The sequence below is a fragment of the Tenrec ecaudatus genome, chromosome 2 (assembly GCF_050624435.1).
Source record: "Tenrec ecaudatus isolate mTenEca1 chromosome 2, mTenEca1.hap1, whole genome shotgun sequence".
In the NCBI taxonomy this organism is placed as follows: domain Eukaryota; kingdom Metazoa; phylum Chordata; class Mammalia; order Afrosoricida; family Tenrecidae; genus Tenrec; species Tenrec ecaudatus.
The window spans coordinates 303,092,465-303,112,673 of record NC_134531.1 but is presented as its reverse complement, the minus strand read 5'-3'; the positions used below and the strand labels follow the sequence as shown (position 1 = coordinate 303,112,673).

At 42.7% G+C, this 20,209-nt stretch overlaps 1 protein-coding gene across 7 annotated transcripts in view; it reads right to left on the bottom strand.

Moving 5' to 3' along the window:
* Window positions 1–20,209, bottom strand: part of ABI3BP (ABI family member 3 binding protein) — a 252,621-nt gene that overhangs the window by 72,321 nt on the left and 160,091 nt on the right. For 4 of the 7 annotated variants that reach the window (XM_075542610.1, XM_075542615.1, XM_075542611.1 and 1 more), the window contains 12 exons: window positions 17,680–17,739; window positions 16,794–16,883; window positions 14,668–14,700; window positions 13,918–14,001; window positions 12,477–12,536; window positions 11,351–11,434; window positions 10,429–10,476; window positions 8,065–8,124; window positions 7,199–7,279; window positions 6,121–6,180; window positions 4,059–4,118; window positions 3,233–3,322 (listed from right to left, as the gene is read on the bottom strand). The exons of 1 other annotated variant lie outside the window; for it this stretch is intronic. In XM_075542610.1, the coding sequence (XP_075398725.1) occupies window positions 3,233–3,322; window positions 4,059–4,118; window positions 6,121–6,180; window positions 7,199–7,279; window positions 8,065–8,124; window positions 10,429–10,476; window positions 11,351–11,434; window positions 12,477–12,536; window positions 13,918–14,001; window positions 14,668–14,700; window positions 16,794–16,883; window positions 17,680–17,739 (810 nt within the window). The remainder of the gene's footprint in view (window positions 1–3,232; window positions 3,323–4,058; window positions 4,119–6,120; window positions 6,181–7,198; window positions 7,280–8,064; window positions 8,125–10,428; window positions 10,477–11,350; window positions 11,435–12,476; window positions 12,537–13,917; window positions 14,002–14,667; window positions 14,701–16,793; window positions 16,884–17,679; window positions 17,740–20,209) is intronic. 2 more of the 7 variants (XM_075542612.1, XM_075542613.1) reach the window with 2 other exon arrangements.

The window sequence follows — 20,209 nt, the reverse complement described above, 5'->3', positions numbered from 1 at the left end:
CTGAACATTTAACCACTGTCATCAGAGCGCCTTAGTTCATGTACAGTGCTCGTATTAAACAGACAGCATGACATAGAACCCAGCACAGTCTGCAGATGAAGACCGTAATAGCATGACAACAGAGGACAGGCGGTGTTACGATGTAAGAGAATCCATGAGTGCAACGGGGATGGAATGAGGATGGCAATGAGCAGGACATGGAATGTGTGAAGAGCGTACGTTTTCATTTTTCATGGTTTTTCCAGCTAGAGTTCCAAGAGCAACAGGTACAAGATCAGTGACGGGAATGAATTAAATTAATGCTATCGTTATTTCAATACGCATTTCTCTGAAAGTAAATGTTATTTGAAGATTTGATCATGTTTTAGCCAGGCAAAGATCCTTTTATGAGACAGTCCATTATTACCAACCCAATCAGTTAAGTGTCTACCTTTGGATATTTTAGCTACTGTGTAGGATTTCCACTAGAAAACTGCTTACACACACACACACACACACACACACACACAATTATCGAACTACTCTGGCACTAATTGGCTTTTATATGGAAATATTGGTTTTAAAAGCCTCAATCAGAATGGGAACAATAAATAACAAGTCTGAACGGAGATACATTAGAAGCAACCTGAAGCACGCTCATTTTGCTGAGAACTCATATTTGGAAAGAGTCGACCTCAAATGAAGAAAGGTATTCAACAAACAAAGCAAGATTGGTAGTCTCAAAGGGCAGTACTCAGGAGATGCTCTGTCTCGTCACAAAGAGGCAGCATCCTATACTGGGAGGCAAGACTGCTGCTGAGGCCTTTGAGGTCAGATACGAACTTCTGAGCAAGACATTGGGGCTTCTTTCTTGTGGGCGCTATGGCCTCTTGCAGGTGCGGCGCCGGCAACATTACTTAGCCATCGGCCTCTGCTGTGTCAGGCAGCCTGTGCCCGCTGGTTGCCTCTACATATGAGGATAAGTAAAAGAGTACAACTTCATTTGAAAAATAACAAAATTTGAAGTGATTGTTTCTTAACATATTCTCCAGCTAGATGTTTATATTTATATCTATGTATCCATCTATCTATGTATGTATCTATCTATGTATCCATCTATCTATGTATCCATCTATCTATGTATCCATCTATCTATGTATCCATCTATCTATGTATCCATCTATCTATGTATCCATCTATCTATGTATCCATCTATCTATGTATCCATCTATCTATGTATCCATCTATCTATGTATCCATCTATCTATGTATCCATCTATCTATGTATCCATCTATCTATGTATCCATCTATCTATGTATCCATCTATCTATGTATCCATCTATCTATGTATCCATCTATCTATGTATCTATCTATCCATCCATCCATCCATCCATCCATCCATCCATCCATCCATCCATCCGTTTATCAATTGCTCTCCCAAAAAACTCTGCACTCTTTGGTTTGCAGAACTCAAACTCACTGCCATGGAGCCAACTTCAACTCTCAGTGGCCCTGTGGGACAGGGTAGGACTGCCCTTTGGGGGTGTTGGCACTGTAAACCTCCTAGGAGTAGAAAACCTTATCTTCCTCCGGGGGAGAGCGGGGAGCGGCTAGTAGCTATGAACGGGGGGCCTTAACCCGCTCTGCCATCTGGGCTTCTTTAATTTATCCCACATCAAAGTGGCAGCTTTGCCACCCTCGAGGGGCTCAGGATGTGTGTCTTTGAAACGATCTTTGAGTTGTGTGGGGAAAGAAGTCTGAAGGCGTAGCCCTTGCTGCCCTTGAAAAACGAGCGGGCGCAGAGTCTGGATGAAAATCATCCTCGGGTAACTTTCCTGCCCCTGTTCTCCTGGCACGGTTTTCAATCGTATTTTAAGAAAAATTGTTGGTGACTGTTGTTGTTGGGCTGGCTTCACGTTGGTTCCAACTCACGGTGAGTACCCTCTGTACAAGAAGACACTCCCTGGCCCAGCAGCAGCCTCACAGTGGTTACATTGGAGTCCCTGCTTGCAACCACTGTGCCTGTCAATCGGGCTAAGGGTCCCTCTCTTCTTATGCAGCCAAGCAGGACATCCTTTTCCAGGGATTGCTCTCTCCTGACCACCTGTCTAAAGCCCACGAGACAGGCTCTCCATCCTTGCTTCTAAGGAGCCTTCTGGTAATTGCTATCAAACTTACCCCGCTGGAATTCCAACCAACAGTCAGAGTAACTTTCGGAGCTGACCTCTGGCTTGTATTTAATGGGCCCCGGGAGATACCTTCAGAAGCCACCACCTTCCCTGGACTGTTGTTGTTGCCTGTTTTCTGTCAGGCGCCTTATTGAGACTGAGAGAAGTGTACTACTGAGAGGTGGTCCCGAGACATGATGGAGCATAATTTGTTCAGAATAAATATGTGTGGAGGAACTGGGATCCTGGTAGCAATCCTTTTTGACTTTCCTTCATGTATCCTTTTTTCCTCATTTTGCTAGCTCCTCTTCTTCTGAAAAAAGACGCCTGGGGTGGAGTGATTACGCATTGGGCTGACAGCTGCAAGGTCAGCAGTTCGAAACCACCAGCCGCTCTGTGGGAGAAAGATACGGATTTCTACTCCCATGAAGAGTTACAGCATCAGAAACCCACAGGGGCAGCTCTACTCTGTCCTACAGGGTTGCGATGAGTAGATATCAGCTCGATGGCAATGAGTTTGGTTTTTGGTTTTCTTCCTCTCAAGGGAGTCCTGTAGTAATGGAAATCCTTCACAAACGCTTTCTCTAAGCACACAGGTGTTACTTGTACGCCAGAAACAAGTGTGTTTCCACCAAGGCACTGCTTAGTTCATTCTCAAGCTATTTCACACGGGGGTGGAGTTTGACCTGACTGCACTTGGGATTGAGAAGTAAAAACACGCTTCTAGCTTCTATGTGATCCTCATAGATTCTGATATGGCTCTGGAGAGATGGAAGGAATTTAATAAATGTTTGTTTCTTGAAGTGAAAAAAAAAGCTTGTTTCTATTTAAAACATCTCATCTTAAAGAGCAGTGTGGAATAAGAAAAGTAAACCAAATGTTTAAGGAGAAGAGCCTTCTATGCAGGAAGCACAAGAAATTCAGCCACCACACAGGCCTCCGCGACTATGTTCTCCTTTGCTCATGCCAATGACGCCGACGCCTGCACCCCCTGTGGCTCATCGGGACTACTCTGTGCACGCCAGACATTGATCTCAGACCTCCCAGAGCGACTAGTATTCGATCCTTGAAGCCCGAACCTACATTTACCAGGTTTGGAGAGAGGTGATGCAGGCGTTGGTTTCTTTTTAGGCTTGAGAGATTGATGATGGGTCCTTTGTGATGATTTAGGAGCTGAAGAAAGAAAACCTTTCGTTACTGTAGAATCTACATGCATTATATAACACCTGACCGTGGAATTCTTAAAGCTTATTAGAAGTTCTTGGTTTTCAGGAGTTTTATCCTTTTACCTTTTTAATTGGAAACTCTCACTCTTACTACTGTAATACTATGTCTTCTTTTACAATTGAAAGTTCATTGAGAGAAAGAGTGATATATATAATTAAATTGTTAAGAAGCTAAGCATAGATGCTAGGGCTTCTTTTATTGCATACAAAGATGAAAGGGATCACTGAGTTATGGTGTCATGATGATCAGAAACAATTTCTTTGGCGGTATACTAAAATAGCAATACACAACCGACTAAAATGTCAACCAACCAACCAACAACAGGTAACAACGATGACAAGAAAAGTGCAGAACTTAAGAGCCACAAAAAACTGCCTGACATCACAAAGTGGTTAGAGACTTGTTTTTAAACTCAGTTTTAACAAAGCATTAGTTGAAGAAAACACAGAATGACAAAACAATTTCTGATGGCTACGAACTCAACAGATAGCCTGAATCAGGTTCACACATGCCTTCCTTAAAAAATAAGAGGCCACTTGTTTTAAGAAGAAAGATGATGGAATGACAACAGAAGGTGGTGATGTTGCTTTACGAAGCAAAAGAGCCCAGTGGCTACAATGGAGACGGGATGAGTTTGACAATGAGCAGGCAAAGCACTTGCTGTAACAATAACAACGATTACCTTGTGTTGTCAACCAAGGCTCAGTTCTGTGCATAACAGGTTCAAGGTCTTCAGTAGGAACTGACCAAAAATATTAAACGATCATTTTAAATTAAAGCCAAAACATTTTCTTGAAAACATTCAGAGTAAATCTTACCAGTATGATAGTTTCTAGAATTGCAACGCTATTAAAACAAATGCCAACAACAAAACAATTGTGGATCAGAGAAGTACACAGCTGATGTAGAAATGTGGACATCCTAATGTCAACTACCTATTTATTTCACAAGAGAATCATTCATAGCCTTTGCCCTCTGCTATGGGTTTCCACAAAGTCAATTTTAAAAGTCCCCCCTCTTTATCTATTTAACTCTAAGTAAGATGTCAAAATGGATCATGTAAGATGTCTGAGACTCGTTCTTCGGAAGCAGCCTAACGATGGATCAAGTATAGGACATCCTTTGTTCCGAGGGAAAAAAAAAAGGAGCCCACGTCCGTGCGGAAAGAGTAACATACGGTGTCGACTGCAGCCAAGCCGAGAGAGGATCCAAACTGCTCCCCCAGGGCCGAAGGACCTCCCCATCCTGGGAGTCCATAGACTCACCAGGTAAAGCAAGGCTCGACCACCGTGGTCTAAAGCACCCTCTTTACCAGGCTCTCCGCTCTGGTAGGTCCCTACCTGCACCCCTGCGTTCTGATTTTATTCATCCCCCTGCTTTTGTTCATGCCTGTACCATATTGATTTCAAGTTCCTAGACTTCCTGATCTGTCTTTCCCGCTTCCGACATGTAACCAGCACGTTATTGGGAGCACCCAGTAGTTAACTTTTTATTTCCATAGACACTGCCTAATGCCATATCCTCCTCTATTGATAAAGGCTCTTTTTCTCAGGTGATCGGTTGCTCCATGGCTCTTGTCCAAATGAGTCCCTCTGTCTTCTCTACAGTGGGAGCCACTAATGACCATGCCTCGTCCCTTCACTCTTACACGGGATAGTGGTGACTATTCCCAACCACCGGGATTGCACTTGTGTCCTTGCTAGGTTAGGCTGCTGGGGCTTTTCAAACCAGGGAAACATGTTTACCTGATTTTAATTCAGGGGGTTCAGGACTTGGTGTGCTTTTAAGTCTGAGTTGATAGGTCCATTCTGATGTTTTGGAAGCTGAAGGGAAGAATTCTTTGGGTTACCATATAACTGCATTTTTATGACTCTGTGGGCAATGGATACATGAAGCTATAACTCTGGGTTTTCTACAACTCGGATGGTTGCCATTTGAGATTTTTTGGGCCAAATACAGTCTTATAATTAATGATCCTTTGAGGATGAGTCCCACCCAAAAATCCACTGCCATCTACTCAATTCTGACTCAGAGGGACCTATATTGTTTTTCTAATGCTATAAATCTTCCTGAGACTCACTAACTTCATCTTTCTCTCCAGGAGCATCCGGTGAGCCACTGACCATGTGGTTAGCAGTCCCACACTTACCTGACAACACCCCCGGGCTCCTTTTGAAGATGAATGCCATGTGTTATACCAAGTTGTTATGACCTAGTTGTTATAACCAGCATCTTATGAGGCAGTTTCACCAGGCACCCAAAACCCAAGAACCATGGCTGCATTTTATGGAGACTAGAGAGTATGTGCTGTAGACTAAATCTAGGATTTATAATTCAACCTGTCAGTTTCTGTATCCTTATTAAGATAAGAACAAATTATTACCCAAAGGGAAATAAAACAACAAAACATGATGCAGAGAGAAAAGAGCAAAGCAGATGGGCAACCGTCCTCATTTGGCCCAGGAGAGCTGTTAATGGCTCTGTCCACGTGAGAGACAAGAGGACAGGGGCCCTTTAATCAACACACACATTCACGGACACGACACAATTTCAAATGGGTTGCATGACAAGTACCCCCAGGTGAACACGTGCATGGCTAGCACTCTCTCAGACAACAGGTACTTTGTCTTAAGAGTCTTCACACTTTGGGGAACGTGGCAACACAAATGGACAATGTAGTCACATAAAGCAAGAAACTCTGGGCTGGACAATAAGCAGGAGAAGAGCTGGGAATATATAATTACCTAATCTTGTTTCTGGAACATCAGGTTTTAGAGTGACAGGTTTAAGACCTGGAGTCGGAACTAAATCACAACAATAAAAACACGGTCATCCAAAGAGATATTTAAAGCACATAAGATAATAGAATATTGCCCTCCAATCAATCTGACCAGTAATGTAAACCTTTCCAGAGGAAAATGTTTAAAGTAGTTAATTTCTTAACTAAGGGGAAGCATTGATTCCCTCTCCCTCCCTTATTTTAAACGTTGACCAAATTATAGTTGTGGCATAGTCAGCCTTAGTGATAGCTCTTGGCTTGTGGTATGCCCAAAGATGACAACACAGAATTATCCCAATTATATAACAATGGGCTGAAAATAATTTCATGCATTTACTTGCTATAGGCTTAGAAAATATATTACCTTTAAAATTATGATTAAGATGACTCATAGATTAACTCTGATTAATTATTCTCCTGTGGGAAGCTTAACATGGGCACTTAATATTTTTAAGTAAGTGTGGAGGCAAAAGAAAATTTAGATGTTTGAAACAGATATACAAATTAATCACTGAGGCGGCCTCTGTTGATCTAGCCAAGAATGCATGGATGGGGTCTGGACCTCTCTTCAAAGCAAGGGGCATACAAGCACAAGCTCTACATCAGGGGTTCTCTGCCTTCCTAAAGCAGTGAGCCTTTAGTACAGGTCCTCAGGTTGTGGTGACCCCCAACCATAACATTATTTCCGTTGCTACTTCATAACTATAATTTTGCTACTGCTATGAATCAGGTGACCCCTGTGAAAGGGTCGTTTGACCCCCAAAGGGGCCACAACTCACAGATTGAGAGCTGCTGCTCTTGCTAGTCCTTCCGTCTAAGGTAGCCAAGGCAATAGCTTCAAAGAAGCCTCTTACATCGGAAGAGTAAAGCCCGTGGGCCCCGGTCAGGTTTCACATTCTCCTTGACCAGCGGGCAGAGGAGATGCTACGGATGCTACTTCGTGGCTTCATGATTGGGGGGATGAGGGCCATTACCGCCCACCGGTGAATTCATGGGGATGGACTGCGGGCGGTCAACCCGAGGCCTGGGAATCGCACATTTACCCGGTGTGATCTGAGGTTTCTTGGGCCTCCGTGTGGATTTGGGTTTTTTAACTCGGCGCCGTCCTTGGGCTGTGGTAGCAACTGCAGAGAGAAAAGCCTGTCACTCACTCTGGGTCATATGGCTCCGGGGCTGAGGTCACACAACGTTTGAGGTGTTGGAGGGTTCTAGAAATTCTTATAGTTTGAATTTTTTACTCCTCTTATGCTGTGCCTTAAAAAATAATATTCTTAAGGATACGCTGGAGGCAATTTTGGGGTTTTCATTTAACGTATAAAGATTGGCAATTAGACTCACACACGTAGAAAACTTCCTGCTGGAGGAAAGTGGCTGGGAAAGGAGTCCCCCACTCTCTTATAAGCACATCAAAGGGCCTCATCAGTGAAGAGACCCTTTTTTGATAAAATCTGAGTTTTGAATGAATCCCCCTTTCAAATGAATGGCAAACTCCATTATTACTTAAGATATTACCAAAGAAACAAGAAGAGGTCCTACAAATATTCTGAAATCAAGATGTGCAGCAAAGCGGAATAATGGGCATTGCTGCTGAGCCTAGAAAAGAGATGGTCCCCCTTGACTGGAGTGAAGCTTTGGCAGAGAACATTACAGGAAGCACAGGCAAATGTGACCATCTCAAATGGACCATGTGGCAGAAAAAGGTTTTCAACTAAGCTTAGGCCTGGCTCTCATAAAAGCGCCAGAAACGTTGTTTTCCAGAGATCTTAGTGACCTTAAGATGGAGAGAGTGATGGAATGGATGAGGGCAGGGAATGAAGGGGCTCATGATGAGGAAGCCATGGGCGTGGGCATGGAGAAGGGCCTGCACAACGAGCAGCCAAAGCAACTGGCGAATAGCACGAGTCATTACCTAATGGGGTCCCAGATGTCCGAGCTCTAAAAGTAACAGGTTCAGGGTCTGTAACAGGAACTGAATAATAAAATAAACAAAACCGTTTCTTTCAAACTCTGATGAGATACAGCAGTCATCCTAAAATGAACTTGCTAACAGAATGTTCCTGCTAGAATATATATATTTCAATTTCTTGATAGCTTTTTTTTGATAACAAATCAATCATTTGTTCAGATTTGACCACACTTTAACTAGGACTCCTCCAACTCATAAGACAGCTATCACTCTTGATCTCTACATAGCGCCATAAGTGACAAGCAGTGTCTTTAGTTAGTGTTTGATTATCAGAGTAACATGGCAGGCAATTGCTTCGATATGCTTCCAGCCATTCTCCAAAAGTAAGTAAAGAACTAACTTGTTGAATAAAGAAAGCGTTTACATTGTTGATCCAATTAGGATTGCAAAAACAGTTCCACAGGAATCTAAGCAGATAGGACACTAATGACCAAGAATGGTCATTGTGAGAAGTCAACGTTCAAACAGCGGGTGACTTCTCTCTGAGTTAAAGTCAGGGTAAGGGCGGCCACGCAGTCTGTGGCTTCTAGGAAAGACCTCGCCCTTTCTCAGGAGAGGACAAGCAATGTCTGATGTGGGCACCAGTGATTTCCCAGGCCCACATCATCAAACTCCTGAGTCAGACTCTCCAGTCTTCTTTCAACTTCTTCTGGAGTCCTTCAAATGTAGAATTAGCAACAGCAACAAGTTTTTACCCAGAAGCAGCAGGATCACTGCCCCCCTCTGGAGTGCCTCAACATGCTGGTTTGACTTTCAGGCCCCAACTCTTTCCTGCACTGAACGGAAGCCCCATTGGGTTTTGACGTCTCTAAAACCCTTTGAGGAGGCTAACGCTTAACACTGATCTCTCTCTCCTCCCGCAGAAAATAAACATCCGAAACCTGTGCACGCCCTCGACCTTCTTCTTCAGGAGGCATGGGACGCAGTGGCGGTTTATATGCTCAAGGGGTCTGAGGACTGGGAAGCAAAACCTGTTTTTGACTCCCCGGATTTAAAGAGAAGACTCTGAACGTCGCTCTCTCTTCTGAATGTAACTTTTTGCCAAATCTCAGAAAGTTATGGCTCCCTATGACTCACCCACTAGAGGGGTTATGGGTTAAGTGTCCAACAAACGACCAACTCCCAAGCTCCGCTTTCTCTGTCTGTTCTAGTCGTGGACACACCTGGTCTCCGGGTGGTTTTGAGCATGGAATGCTCATTGGGATGCTTTTCAGAGGTCAAAAAATGAAGCAAAATATCTGTAATTACTTTCAAAGCATATGGTTCTACAGATTATCGGTTTTAAAATACTCTTACTTCAATTTTCCAAAGCTTATGGGAGCTTCATAAGTAATGGAAGTATATCTTCCTAATGTGGAAATGTTGCCCCTACTATGCTATTACAATCAAATATATCCTGAAAGAAGTATAGTGGGAATGCTCCTTAGAAACAAGGAGAGTCAGATTTTATCTCAAGTACTTTGAACCCATGTCAGGAGGGACAGTCCTTCGAAAGGGACACCATGCATGGCAAAGAGGAGTGTCGAGGGAAAACAGGACCATCACGGCGATGGATTAGCACCGTGGCTGCAACCGGGGCGCCAGCACAGAAACCGTGGGAGAAGGGCGCTGGACTGAGCCGTGTTTATGCTGCCGTGTTTACAGCCTCTCCTGGGTTGGAACTAACTCATCAAACAACATCAACAACATGCTACTTATATTGCATCTTCTTTTGTTAGTGAAGATACTTTGGGGCCAAACTGGACATAAAAGTGAAATGATTAATTCAGACAGTCAGAGTAGTATTCTTATCATGTTCGCATAAAGTTCTCTGGTGAAATGAAAGAGCCGATTTCTAAGCCACAGTGGAGTGCAAGGAATCAGATTCACACTCCAAATGAAGCTTATTATTTCATTAAGCAGTCTAGCCTTGCTCATGTTATTTTTACATAACTCGATGAAAGTGCATTACCCACTGTTTACAAAAAAATAATAACATGCATGTACACGGAACTATAGAGAAACGTCCTTGCTCGATTGGCTGGCATAGGTCAAGGTTAGATAGTCACAAAGATATAGGAAATGGACCTTTGCAGAGAGCCCTATTTAAGCTAAAAGACATAAGGTAACACAATTTTAAAGTAAGTCACAGGGCAGGAAGCTGTGTCAAAGTAGGTTCTGAAACGATTCTCTTCAAAACAAGACGCAACTTGTTTTCTGCATTTACAACTCTTAAAGAGGAGGAATGCAATGGAATGACAGCACAGAGTGCAAAGGAGTGGCCAGCAGCAAAGAAAGCACTTGATGGAGGTCAGAAAGGGACGTTACCAAAGGCTGTGCCTGGAGCCTCTTTTATAGGAGTGACCGGTTCAAGCACTGTAACAGGAAGAGAGCAAAAATAACAATGGAGGAGGGGAGGGGGAAGAAATGTCAACAATGTGTACAGCTCAATCCACTCCCTCAAAGGGATAATAATGTTTCTGAAAGGGCAAAGCAAACACTGTTAAGCTTCAGAGCCAAGGCGACTTGGTACTTGCAGGAAGCTACCCATGCACTTCGCACTCAGAGAACTAGCCCTGTGACCAGACACGCGAATGTTTCACAGTCTGAGGAATTGCGTCTCCTCAGTGTATCAGAGAAGACCTTGCCCATCCTACTGAAAAGCCATCTTTAGAAAAAGAGCCTGAGTCATCCAAATCTGTAGTGGCTTCACGGCTCAGGTCGTTTCTTTGGATTCCACCCCCTCAGAGTAAGAAACAAGGCTACCCATTGCCATCAAGTTGATTCAGACGCAGGGCGTGGTCGGGGATTGAGAGCAGACTAGCACAAAGGGGTTCCAGTGTACATGGCCTTACGAGAAACACCAGGCTTTTCTCCCAGGGCACCGCTTAGTGAAGGTGAACCACCAATCTTTCACTGACAGCCAAGCACCTAGCTAACCGCGTCATCCAGATTCCTGGACCTCTCGTGGCTATCAAGAAATAATCTATTTGCATGGAGACGCATTTCATTCTCTAGCCGCTCTGATCTATCCCCATGTTCAGTATGTGAAGGATATAGAACTGCATGAGAAGATTCAATGACTAAGTAGAGAAAAGGTACAATTTGCAAATTGGGTTGGATCCAGTCACTACATGGACCTCCCCACCAGGTGTTAACCACCTCGTCTGGAATTGAAGCACATCCCAGCCATGACTTGCCCCTTCGCTTTCCCTGGTAAGGCTTCCTCAGCCAGCATCAGTTCAATTACCGAGTTCAGGGTGAGGCAGTGGTGGTCTTGGTGTGGGTTTACGTTTGCGAGATGGATGGCGAGGTCGGTGAGGCATTTGGGGAGCTGCAGGGAAAAAACCTCAGGTTAATAAAGTGATGTTGGTTCCAGAAGACATCGATAGGATAATGTATTATGACACCTTGAGTTTCAGGAGGTTTTTCTTTGGAGGTCAAAGTAATAACCCTTTTTTTGGCTTCTCTCTCTCTCTCTCTCTCTCTCTCTTGCCATATCATTTACATGCAGATTTCTCATAGGAATAAAAGTCACACAGAAACTCAAAGTGCTTGTAACCAGGCTTTTCTAAGGACATTCCCAAAGGGGCTCTTACATGAAAAGAACTTGCTATGTTCTAGTGGTGGGTTTAAGAAGTAGATTAAATCTCACACCAGCGCTCATCTTGAAACCTCCAAACGAAACCCACTGCTCTCAAGTGGATTCTTACTGGTAGTGGCCCTACAGGACAGACTAGAACTGCCTCAGATAGTTTCCAAGGCTATAAATCTTTTCGAAGCAGGCTGCTACACCTCATTCCCACTGAGTGGCAGCAGGATCAACTCATTGACTTTCAGTTAGCAGCCGAGCACTCTAACCCCTGTGCCACCAAGGCTCAGGTAATGGGGCTGACAACCATTTAAATGTACTAGCCTTGTCTATTCTTTCTATTTCACTGCTACCGGAAACAGTATCATGTAATTCTCTTAAGCAACCAACAGAAAGCAAATCAAGCAGGCGGTCAAAGTGCCGGCCATTAGATCTGCAAGAGAAGTTGGCCACCGTAACAGCTATTAAAATGTCCTCAGTCCAGATCAGGACTAGGCATGCAGAATGCTGACTGAAAGGCTAGATGAAGGTGAGGGGCCACAGATTCAGAGACTTTACGTTGCAGACAGGCATACTGAACGAATAAGCTCAAGCTTGGATGGCTTAAGCGAACGAACAAAGGAGGAGCTATTTTCATGTGGCTTAATGTTTTAGGAAGCAATTGGGTCACAGTGGAGGACAACACAGAGCCCTGAGGAGCTGGAGAAGCGGTAACTGCGATGGTGACGGGCCTGGTCTGAAAGGAACATGCAAAGCAGGCCCTGGGGAGCAGACGTGGCATTACCTAGTGTAGTCTCTGGAGCATCGGTTCTAAGAGAAGCTGGTTCAAGGACTGTGGCAGGAACTGACCAGAAGGCATCAAATAAATCAAAGAGATGTTGTGAGTGCAATTATCAGAAAATCCATCTTACCAGTAAAAATAAAGGCTTTTAAGGCTGCAAAGGCGACTTCTAAGATTATCCCTAACTCACGAGCAAGTGGAAGCAAGTGGAAGGTTTTTCTGTTTTCCTTTTGAGTATCTCCCCAAGCTTTCACCAAGTACTCATTTACCTTAGAAGACAGTCTCTGGATTCTTTAAGTCTTTCAAAGTAAAATCTGATGGGGTAATGAATTAGCTGATGTGACAAATGGAAGTCTCTCCCCCATAAAACTGTGCAGACTTGTTTGGTTTGGTTTGAAAAAGACATGGTGAACACTAACGAGCACTATTATGAAAGCCCCAAAAAATCCAAATAAAGACTAATAAAAATCATAGTGGTGCAATAAACAGTTCATATGGTTGAAAGACAACACAGCGTCAGACAGACAGATCTTATGGTGGCCCCTAACCATTCCTGCTGCCAGTGCTCACAGGCGTGAGTGCTATCCCTGCCTGTTGAGGGTGGGGCTTGACCAAAGAAGAGGAAGCACGGCTTCACAGTGTGTGTCCTTAGGCAGGGCAACTTCACTTCCATGAACACAAAAAGCCCAATCATATGCGTAGATAAGGACCACTAAAACCCCCTGGGTCCAAGCTAAGCTTTTAGAGAGACACCCCAGCTCCCTTCTAGCCCATCCTGTGGGCCCACTCACTGAACAGGCAAGCATCAACCCAGTTTGCCCTCTTTCATGTAAATCATCCTCTGCCCAGAGCGCCCAGGACAGTGTTTGTTCCCTTGTACCTCCACTCAACCCAATTCTGGACTGACTTCTTCCTTAGTTCCTTGGCTATTTTCCTCCCCACAAATTTACCAAGTTAAACCATGCATTTAGGCCATTTAAGAAACGATTTCCCATTTGAATACACTTGGTGATCTTCATTCTTTCCCACCAATGTAGTACACAGATTGTGGGAAGTAAGGCACCTCCTACTGGCCGTGTATCCCATAGCTGCTAACAGCGCTTAATTAAAGGAGTTGACAAGAGCTGACTGTACTGACGCAATGCTTTCTGATTAAGCCTTAGCTTTAGAGCATGAATGGAATCTAACAGTAAAAAGTATAAATAAAATGATTGTGAATAAAGAGCAATTATGGAAACACTAAGTACTTGGCTGTCTCACACATTTCTTGCAAAATTCCCAAGCTGACAAGTACCATTTACTCTGAAAAGAGGGTAGAGTTTTCTAGACAAGTGAATTTGTCCACCATCGTTATCATGCATACCCCTAAATATCCGCATAGCATTTAGGAGCCCAACTGAGGGTAAACTTCTCGGATTCCCTGAATCAGAAGCCCCATATTTACCCAGTTTGGTTTGAGGGACAGCTGGATGGGGCATGGGTTTAGGTTTGGGATGTAGATGATGGGCCACTTTTGCTGTTGTTGGAGCTGAGGAAGAAAAAAACTTAGGATTAGCATGGTGCTTTGGCTTGCTAAACTGTGAATATATTTAAATAATCTGGCTCTAAGATCCCTAGGGCTTCTTAGATTCTCTGGCTGGAGCTTAAACATGATTATTTTAAATGATCCCGAGCCTACATCAGATTACGAATCACTATGATAGTATGCAAGAAACTAATTCTATAGCATTTGTCTATAAAACAAAAGAGCTAGACTTGTCTGTATTTTTTTACTTAATGATTTACTATGATACATAAAATTTTACAGAAGAAAATAATACAGGAATTAAAATATGGAGAACAAGATGTTTAAAGCAGTTTCATGGTGTCATCATACTCGATATCAAATCAAAGGCTATACATCAGGAAACTATGAGTAGATGCGGAATTATATTTGAACTTCAGCCTCTAACAAGATTATTTAAAGAGAATGCAGATGGGTATTGTGCAGTTTCAAGCTGGGATATATAGCAAATAGCTGTTTTGACTTAGGCTTGTATGAATATTTCCATTAAAAATAAGAGCGCCTTCAGAATTTTAACACGAACAGAGTTAGTAGTATGTATGTCAACAAACAGAGAAACAGCCATATATATAGCAACTTAGATATGTTGACAGTGAACAGGGAAAGTACTTGCAAAAATGAAAGCATTACCTAAAGATGTCCCAGGAGTAATGGGTTCAAAGCCTGTACCAAGAAGTGTTAGGGGAAAAATGTTAAACACGTGATAAAAGTCATTAAAATCTCTTGAAAATGTAGTTGGCTTCTTTCCCTTTCTTTTTGACTGTACAACCAAAGCTACACTGGCCAAGCTCCGAGGTCAGGGTGCACAGATACTTGTTCTTACAAAATGCTCACATCCTTAAAATGTCTGCATAGGTAGCGGTACACCTTGCTAATGTGAACTAAAAGAACACGCCTTGCTTTATGAAAACAGAGAGCATTCACCTGCCCATGACACTAAAGATCTATTCAATATCGAAAGCCTATGGGCTGTTTAATTTCTCTCTCTCTTTCTCCTCTCTCTCTCTCTCTCTCTCACACACACACACACACACACACACACACACACACACACACAGAGGAAGAGACTTAAATCATTTTTTTAATTCCATGTTTCCACAAACTTCTGAAGCCCCTGTGTGTGTGTGTGTGTGTGTGTGTGTGTGTGTTTAATTTAAGAAGTTATATCTATGCCTTAAACCTCAGCGAGCCTTTTGAATCGGCCTCATTTCCACACCATTGTTCTCAGGTGATCAGGCTCAGTGAAACATTTGAAACTTGTTCTTCCAGAAAACAATAGAGACCTAATGAACATGCCCTATTTCTAAGACCCCAGAGGTTTTCTGATCATGGCTCACGGATCCTGTGGTTGTCTTAGCAAGATTTCTATTATTCTCTTCTTTACAAGTGTTGAGTTTATACTGCTCTCTTTTAAGATTGATATATTCTGACATAATCATCAACCCATCGAACATTTTTTGTTCCAATTTCCTGATGGATTGATACAGAATTATCCTGGAAATCTTCATCAGTTGGGGCACTGATGTACTTGATAATGATGTGTTGCCCAATTTTATTGTCTATTAAACCTACACAACCACCTGTGGTGCTTGCATGTTACTTGATAACACAATAGAAAACCTTACTAAAATAACCGTGTGCTTAACCATTACTAGCAAACAAGCTCCGGGAATACTTTGTTACCAGTGCGCAGTGGTGCTCTGGCCAGGATGGACACAATTAGTGGTGCAGCTAAGTGGAAACAGTAAAATGGATAACCACACTGGATACTTTGTTTTCTCTTTCTGATGCTAAGAGCCACTTCGTCCAAACAAAGGCACACAAAAGAACAAGGCATGGTCATTCAGTCCACGGGCTAAGTTAGTGCACCTCTGTCCGGAGGACAGAAAAGCCTGACCCTGGAGGTAACCACTTAGCTCAGACTCAATCACTGAAGGGAGACACTCAACGCCATTTTTATGGACTAACTCCAAAGCAGCATCTCCCATCAGAATGTTCTACCCTTTGCTTAGAGAATGCTGCCTTTCTCTCAAGTGGGCTCACTTCTGCTGTTGCCCTCACAGATATCAGCCCCCTCCGGCCTCAGTTTATACTACTTGTGCTCATCCTTTGAACAAATCCACAAGGAGCACATCACACTCAATTGCCCAGGAATCTTTTGTTTCTCTAAGAATTAATCACATGCCTCACCGTTGTTAGTAACAATGAAGATGAGGGGGAAAGTTCACGGAGAAATCGCGTTATCATATAATGCCATTTTCCATGGAGATTTTGACGTCTCTTCTTACGTTGCTTTTGCCCATGTTTCTTTGTTCCTATTTATTGACTGCTTGACGCTAGAGCACCTTCCTTCCTCAACCAAGCCAAGTCACTATTTCTGACCCTGTCCTCAGTTTATTCAGATTCACAAATATTAACTGCCAGTGCTGCATTTAATAAATGCGTGACAGTTTGAACCAATGTGATAGCTAGATATTTAGTTAAACAAATTTTTAAGGAGCCAGAATCAAAAAAAAACAAAAAACTGAGCGTTTAGAGAAGCAAATAAAATGTTCCGATTGAAGAGAGTCCTCTGTAAGCTGCATAAAGAAGTCTGGGGATCCAGGTATCATCACAACACAGTAGTAAGGCAGCTACTTTCCTATTCTGGAACTTTTCCTATAGGGGCCTTGGGACTATTCCATGAGCGTTGCACTACCCCCACCCCTGGATCACAGCTAGTGGGATCCCAGCAGGACCAGAACCCCCATATTTACCGAGTTTTGTCGGAGATGTCACTGGGCGCGGTGTGGTTTTATGTTTGGAATGTGGGCGACGTTTTTGTGTTCTTTGTGTTGTTTGGGGAACTAAAGAAAGAAAACTAGTTATTGTTGTCTCACAGCCCCAGAAACAAAGAAAGAACCACTCCTAACTCTAAGTTTTCTAAAACTTTGCTATATTTTCTTGAGTGGTGAAGTAGGTAACTATTTGGTTTGGAATTTTCTTTTGGTCGACTCTATTCATCCTCACCACCACATTGTTGTTTGTTTGCCTAGTGATAGTTCTTTGGAGAAGACAGAATACATAATATTATTTTACTAATCTAAATGCTTTATGATCAGGCTTTCCAAGAAGACCATGCCCCAAGGGAGGCCCAAGCACAGTATTTGCACAGGGCATCCAGAAGGATGCAGGTTTGCCTGCTTTGGGGAGATTGTACTTATAGCTTTCTTTGGCTCAGGCACACATCCTATTCAACACCAGTAGAACCAGCACATTTAAGTTCTTAGACAATAGAAATGCATATCTTGGAACAGCGTAGGGCAAGATGTTCAGATAACTGTAATTGATGCTTATAGGCCCCAGAGTACCAATCAGATTGAAATTCAGGTTTAACCTAGAGCACTGTTTGACTAAGATCAGTACTGTAGAACAGTAATGAATCCTGGATTGTGTGGAAGGTAAATGCCGTGCCCTAGCTGCCTACAATGATTGAGTAACTTCTTTTAAGCATCTTCAGTGTCTTCAAGATGAAGAATGGAGTTGAATGATAAGAGAAGATGATTAAAAAAACTTGTATGAAGGAAAATTCTTAGACTCAAATGATGATGGACTAGACTGGACGATGAGCAGAAAGACACGCGCTCTCAGACAAGCCATTACCTAATGCGGCTCCTGGCACCTTGGCTCGTACAGTGGCAGGTTCAATGTCTGTGGCAGGAACTGATCAGAAAGCAATACAATTAAAAAAGAGAGCAAGATTTTCAAAGTACAAAGAAAGCAATAAAGTTACCTTGAAAATTAATCTTTTCAACCCTACAGCATTTAAAACGCATTTCTGAATTCCGGGAAAATAGGCTGTTTGTCCTCAAACGAATGACAGTTGTCTGGTGTCTACTTATCTCATGAAATCACCATCACCTTTGTGATTTGCTACGGAAAGACTATGGAAAAAAAAAATTTTTTTCTGCATTCAATTACCTGGTTCCAACCACATTGAAAATCTCAAGAAAATTCTTTCCATAGCCTGGAATGTAATTTCAAATTACTCTGGAGAATTATTGGTAATTGATAGGCTTTAACTGCTACTGTGATTTGTTTTGAGAGTTGGCAGTGGTGGGGAGGGTTAGAAAGATATCTCCACCCCAGCTATCCGGCTGGAGGATTGTGAGAATTACAGAAGGATAACCTTTGTAATAAACCTGATTCTGTCTCTTACTATCCATTTCAAATGCATAACTAGATCACATTTCAGGCAGAAAACAGAAGAAAAATTTTGAAAAGTCCAATTATTCAACTTTGAATCAAGGTAAATCAGATTTCTGTAATTCTATCATTCAGTCACTCCTCGTTTATTGACATGGTTAGGTGACAAAGAGTATGTATCATGTGGAAGTTGGTGTTGTGTGAAAATGGAGGATGACACTTCAGGCCACACAATGGAGGAGGACTATAAACCACTGAGCATCCTGGCTCAGCCAACTCGACTGATGCCTCTTCCTGCCATAGTCAGTGTGTCATACTCTCAGGCCACCCTTTCTCTGGTTGTTACTGCCATCTGTACACCACTAATGTAAGAGGATTAATACTATTATCATAACTGCAAAATCTCAAAGAAAGAGACCGTTGGCAAGTGAGGAGCAGGGGCCATCACGAAACGATGCAATTACTCACAGAAAATAAAGAGCAACAGCTCTGTGCTGTTAAGTTTGTGTCTCTGTTTCTTGTTCCTTAAAGCTGAGAGATTAGCCACAACACTGAAAGGCGTCATCGGCAAATACGTAACACGTTTATAAGGGAGTGATAGCGTCAACATGCGATGGAATGCCCCTCCAGGGGTTCAAGAACCAGAAGCATACAGGTGTCGGCAGCTGAGCGGCACAGGTGAGAGGGCCTAATTGGATGCTAAAATGGCCCTTGTTGAATATATCATAAAACCCGTGAAAGCCAGGACCGGTGTGAGGTGGACATGGTCAGAGAAGGAAAGGGCAAATGCTCTCACGACAAAATGGGTGGCGGGAAAGCGTTCAGACTGCACTGCCGAAGGAGGACCACACGGGAGACCCGGATGAACAAGGGCGTCCACCGTCCACCGAGTTCTGACTTTCATGAGTTTTACTGGATCAACAAGTTTTAAGACTACAGGGGAAAAAAAACCCCAACAACCACAAAATGAACAGCAGAACACAGATCATGACAAGAGACTGGAGAAGCAAGCTCAGAGAATTACGACGCACGCAGACCAAGGCACGGTAGCTACGGTGATTAAGGACTTCATTTCAGAGGTAGCAGGATCAAAGGCTACCCCAGGAAAAACAGAGACGTAAGTAATGGAAGTGGAAAGGCTAAACTGTTCAGTGCATACTGATTCTTAATGCTGAGGTAACAAACTGGCTTGTTCTAAATTGATATAAATCACCTTCTTGATAGACTTATTATGACATGTTTCCTAAGTAAATTAGCATTGCGCACTGACTGGCATTTTGGGAGAAATTTTTATCTGCAAAGCTGTTAAATTTTCAGAACTGCTGTTAGACATAATTCCCATTACATAATTCCTATTACTATGTAAGTGCCTTATTTGGTGGGAAATCGGTTCATAGTTACTGCTTTAAAATGCCAATAAAGGATTATCTTTTTTTTCTTCTGCCTGGTTATGGTTACTAAGTTACTTTTAAACATTACCTAGATACAGAAAACAGCAGGCTCCATTCACTATGAATCAAAACTCATAAAACAAGGCCTAATAATGGATTAAGAAAAGGAATCTCTCAGGCCATTAGATAAAACATTTTCTTATTTTCTACACATTTGTTTGCTCAGTTAGCACATAAGCATCAATGCGGCCACTTGAAGGAATCAATAAAATCATACTTTGTGGGTTTCCACCTTTTATATGCTATGGAAGCTTATAAATATTTTTAAAGCAACATTTCAAAAAAGCAAAAACTGAACTAAAACAGATGAAAGTAATGGGAATTATGTCTAACAGACTGTTGGTGGCATGTCCTTGGTTTTGACTTTTAGGAAGTAAGTACTTTGGTGGTTTTGAATTTAAAAAATAACAGGGCAGTGTGGTTGGCCTGAGTGCTTCTCAGATGCCAGGGTGGCAAAACTATTTCTCATGAACTTTGTACACATTGTCAGGAGGGAGCAGGCTCTAGAGAAGGGTATCCTGCATGATGCAGTGGAG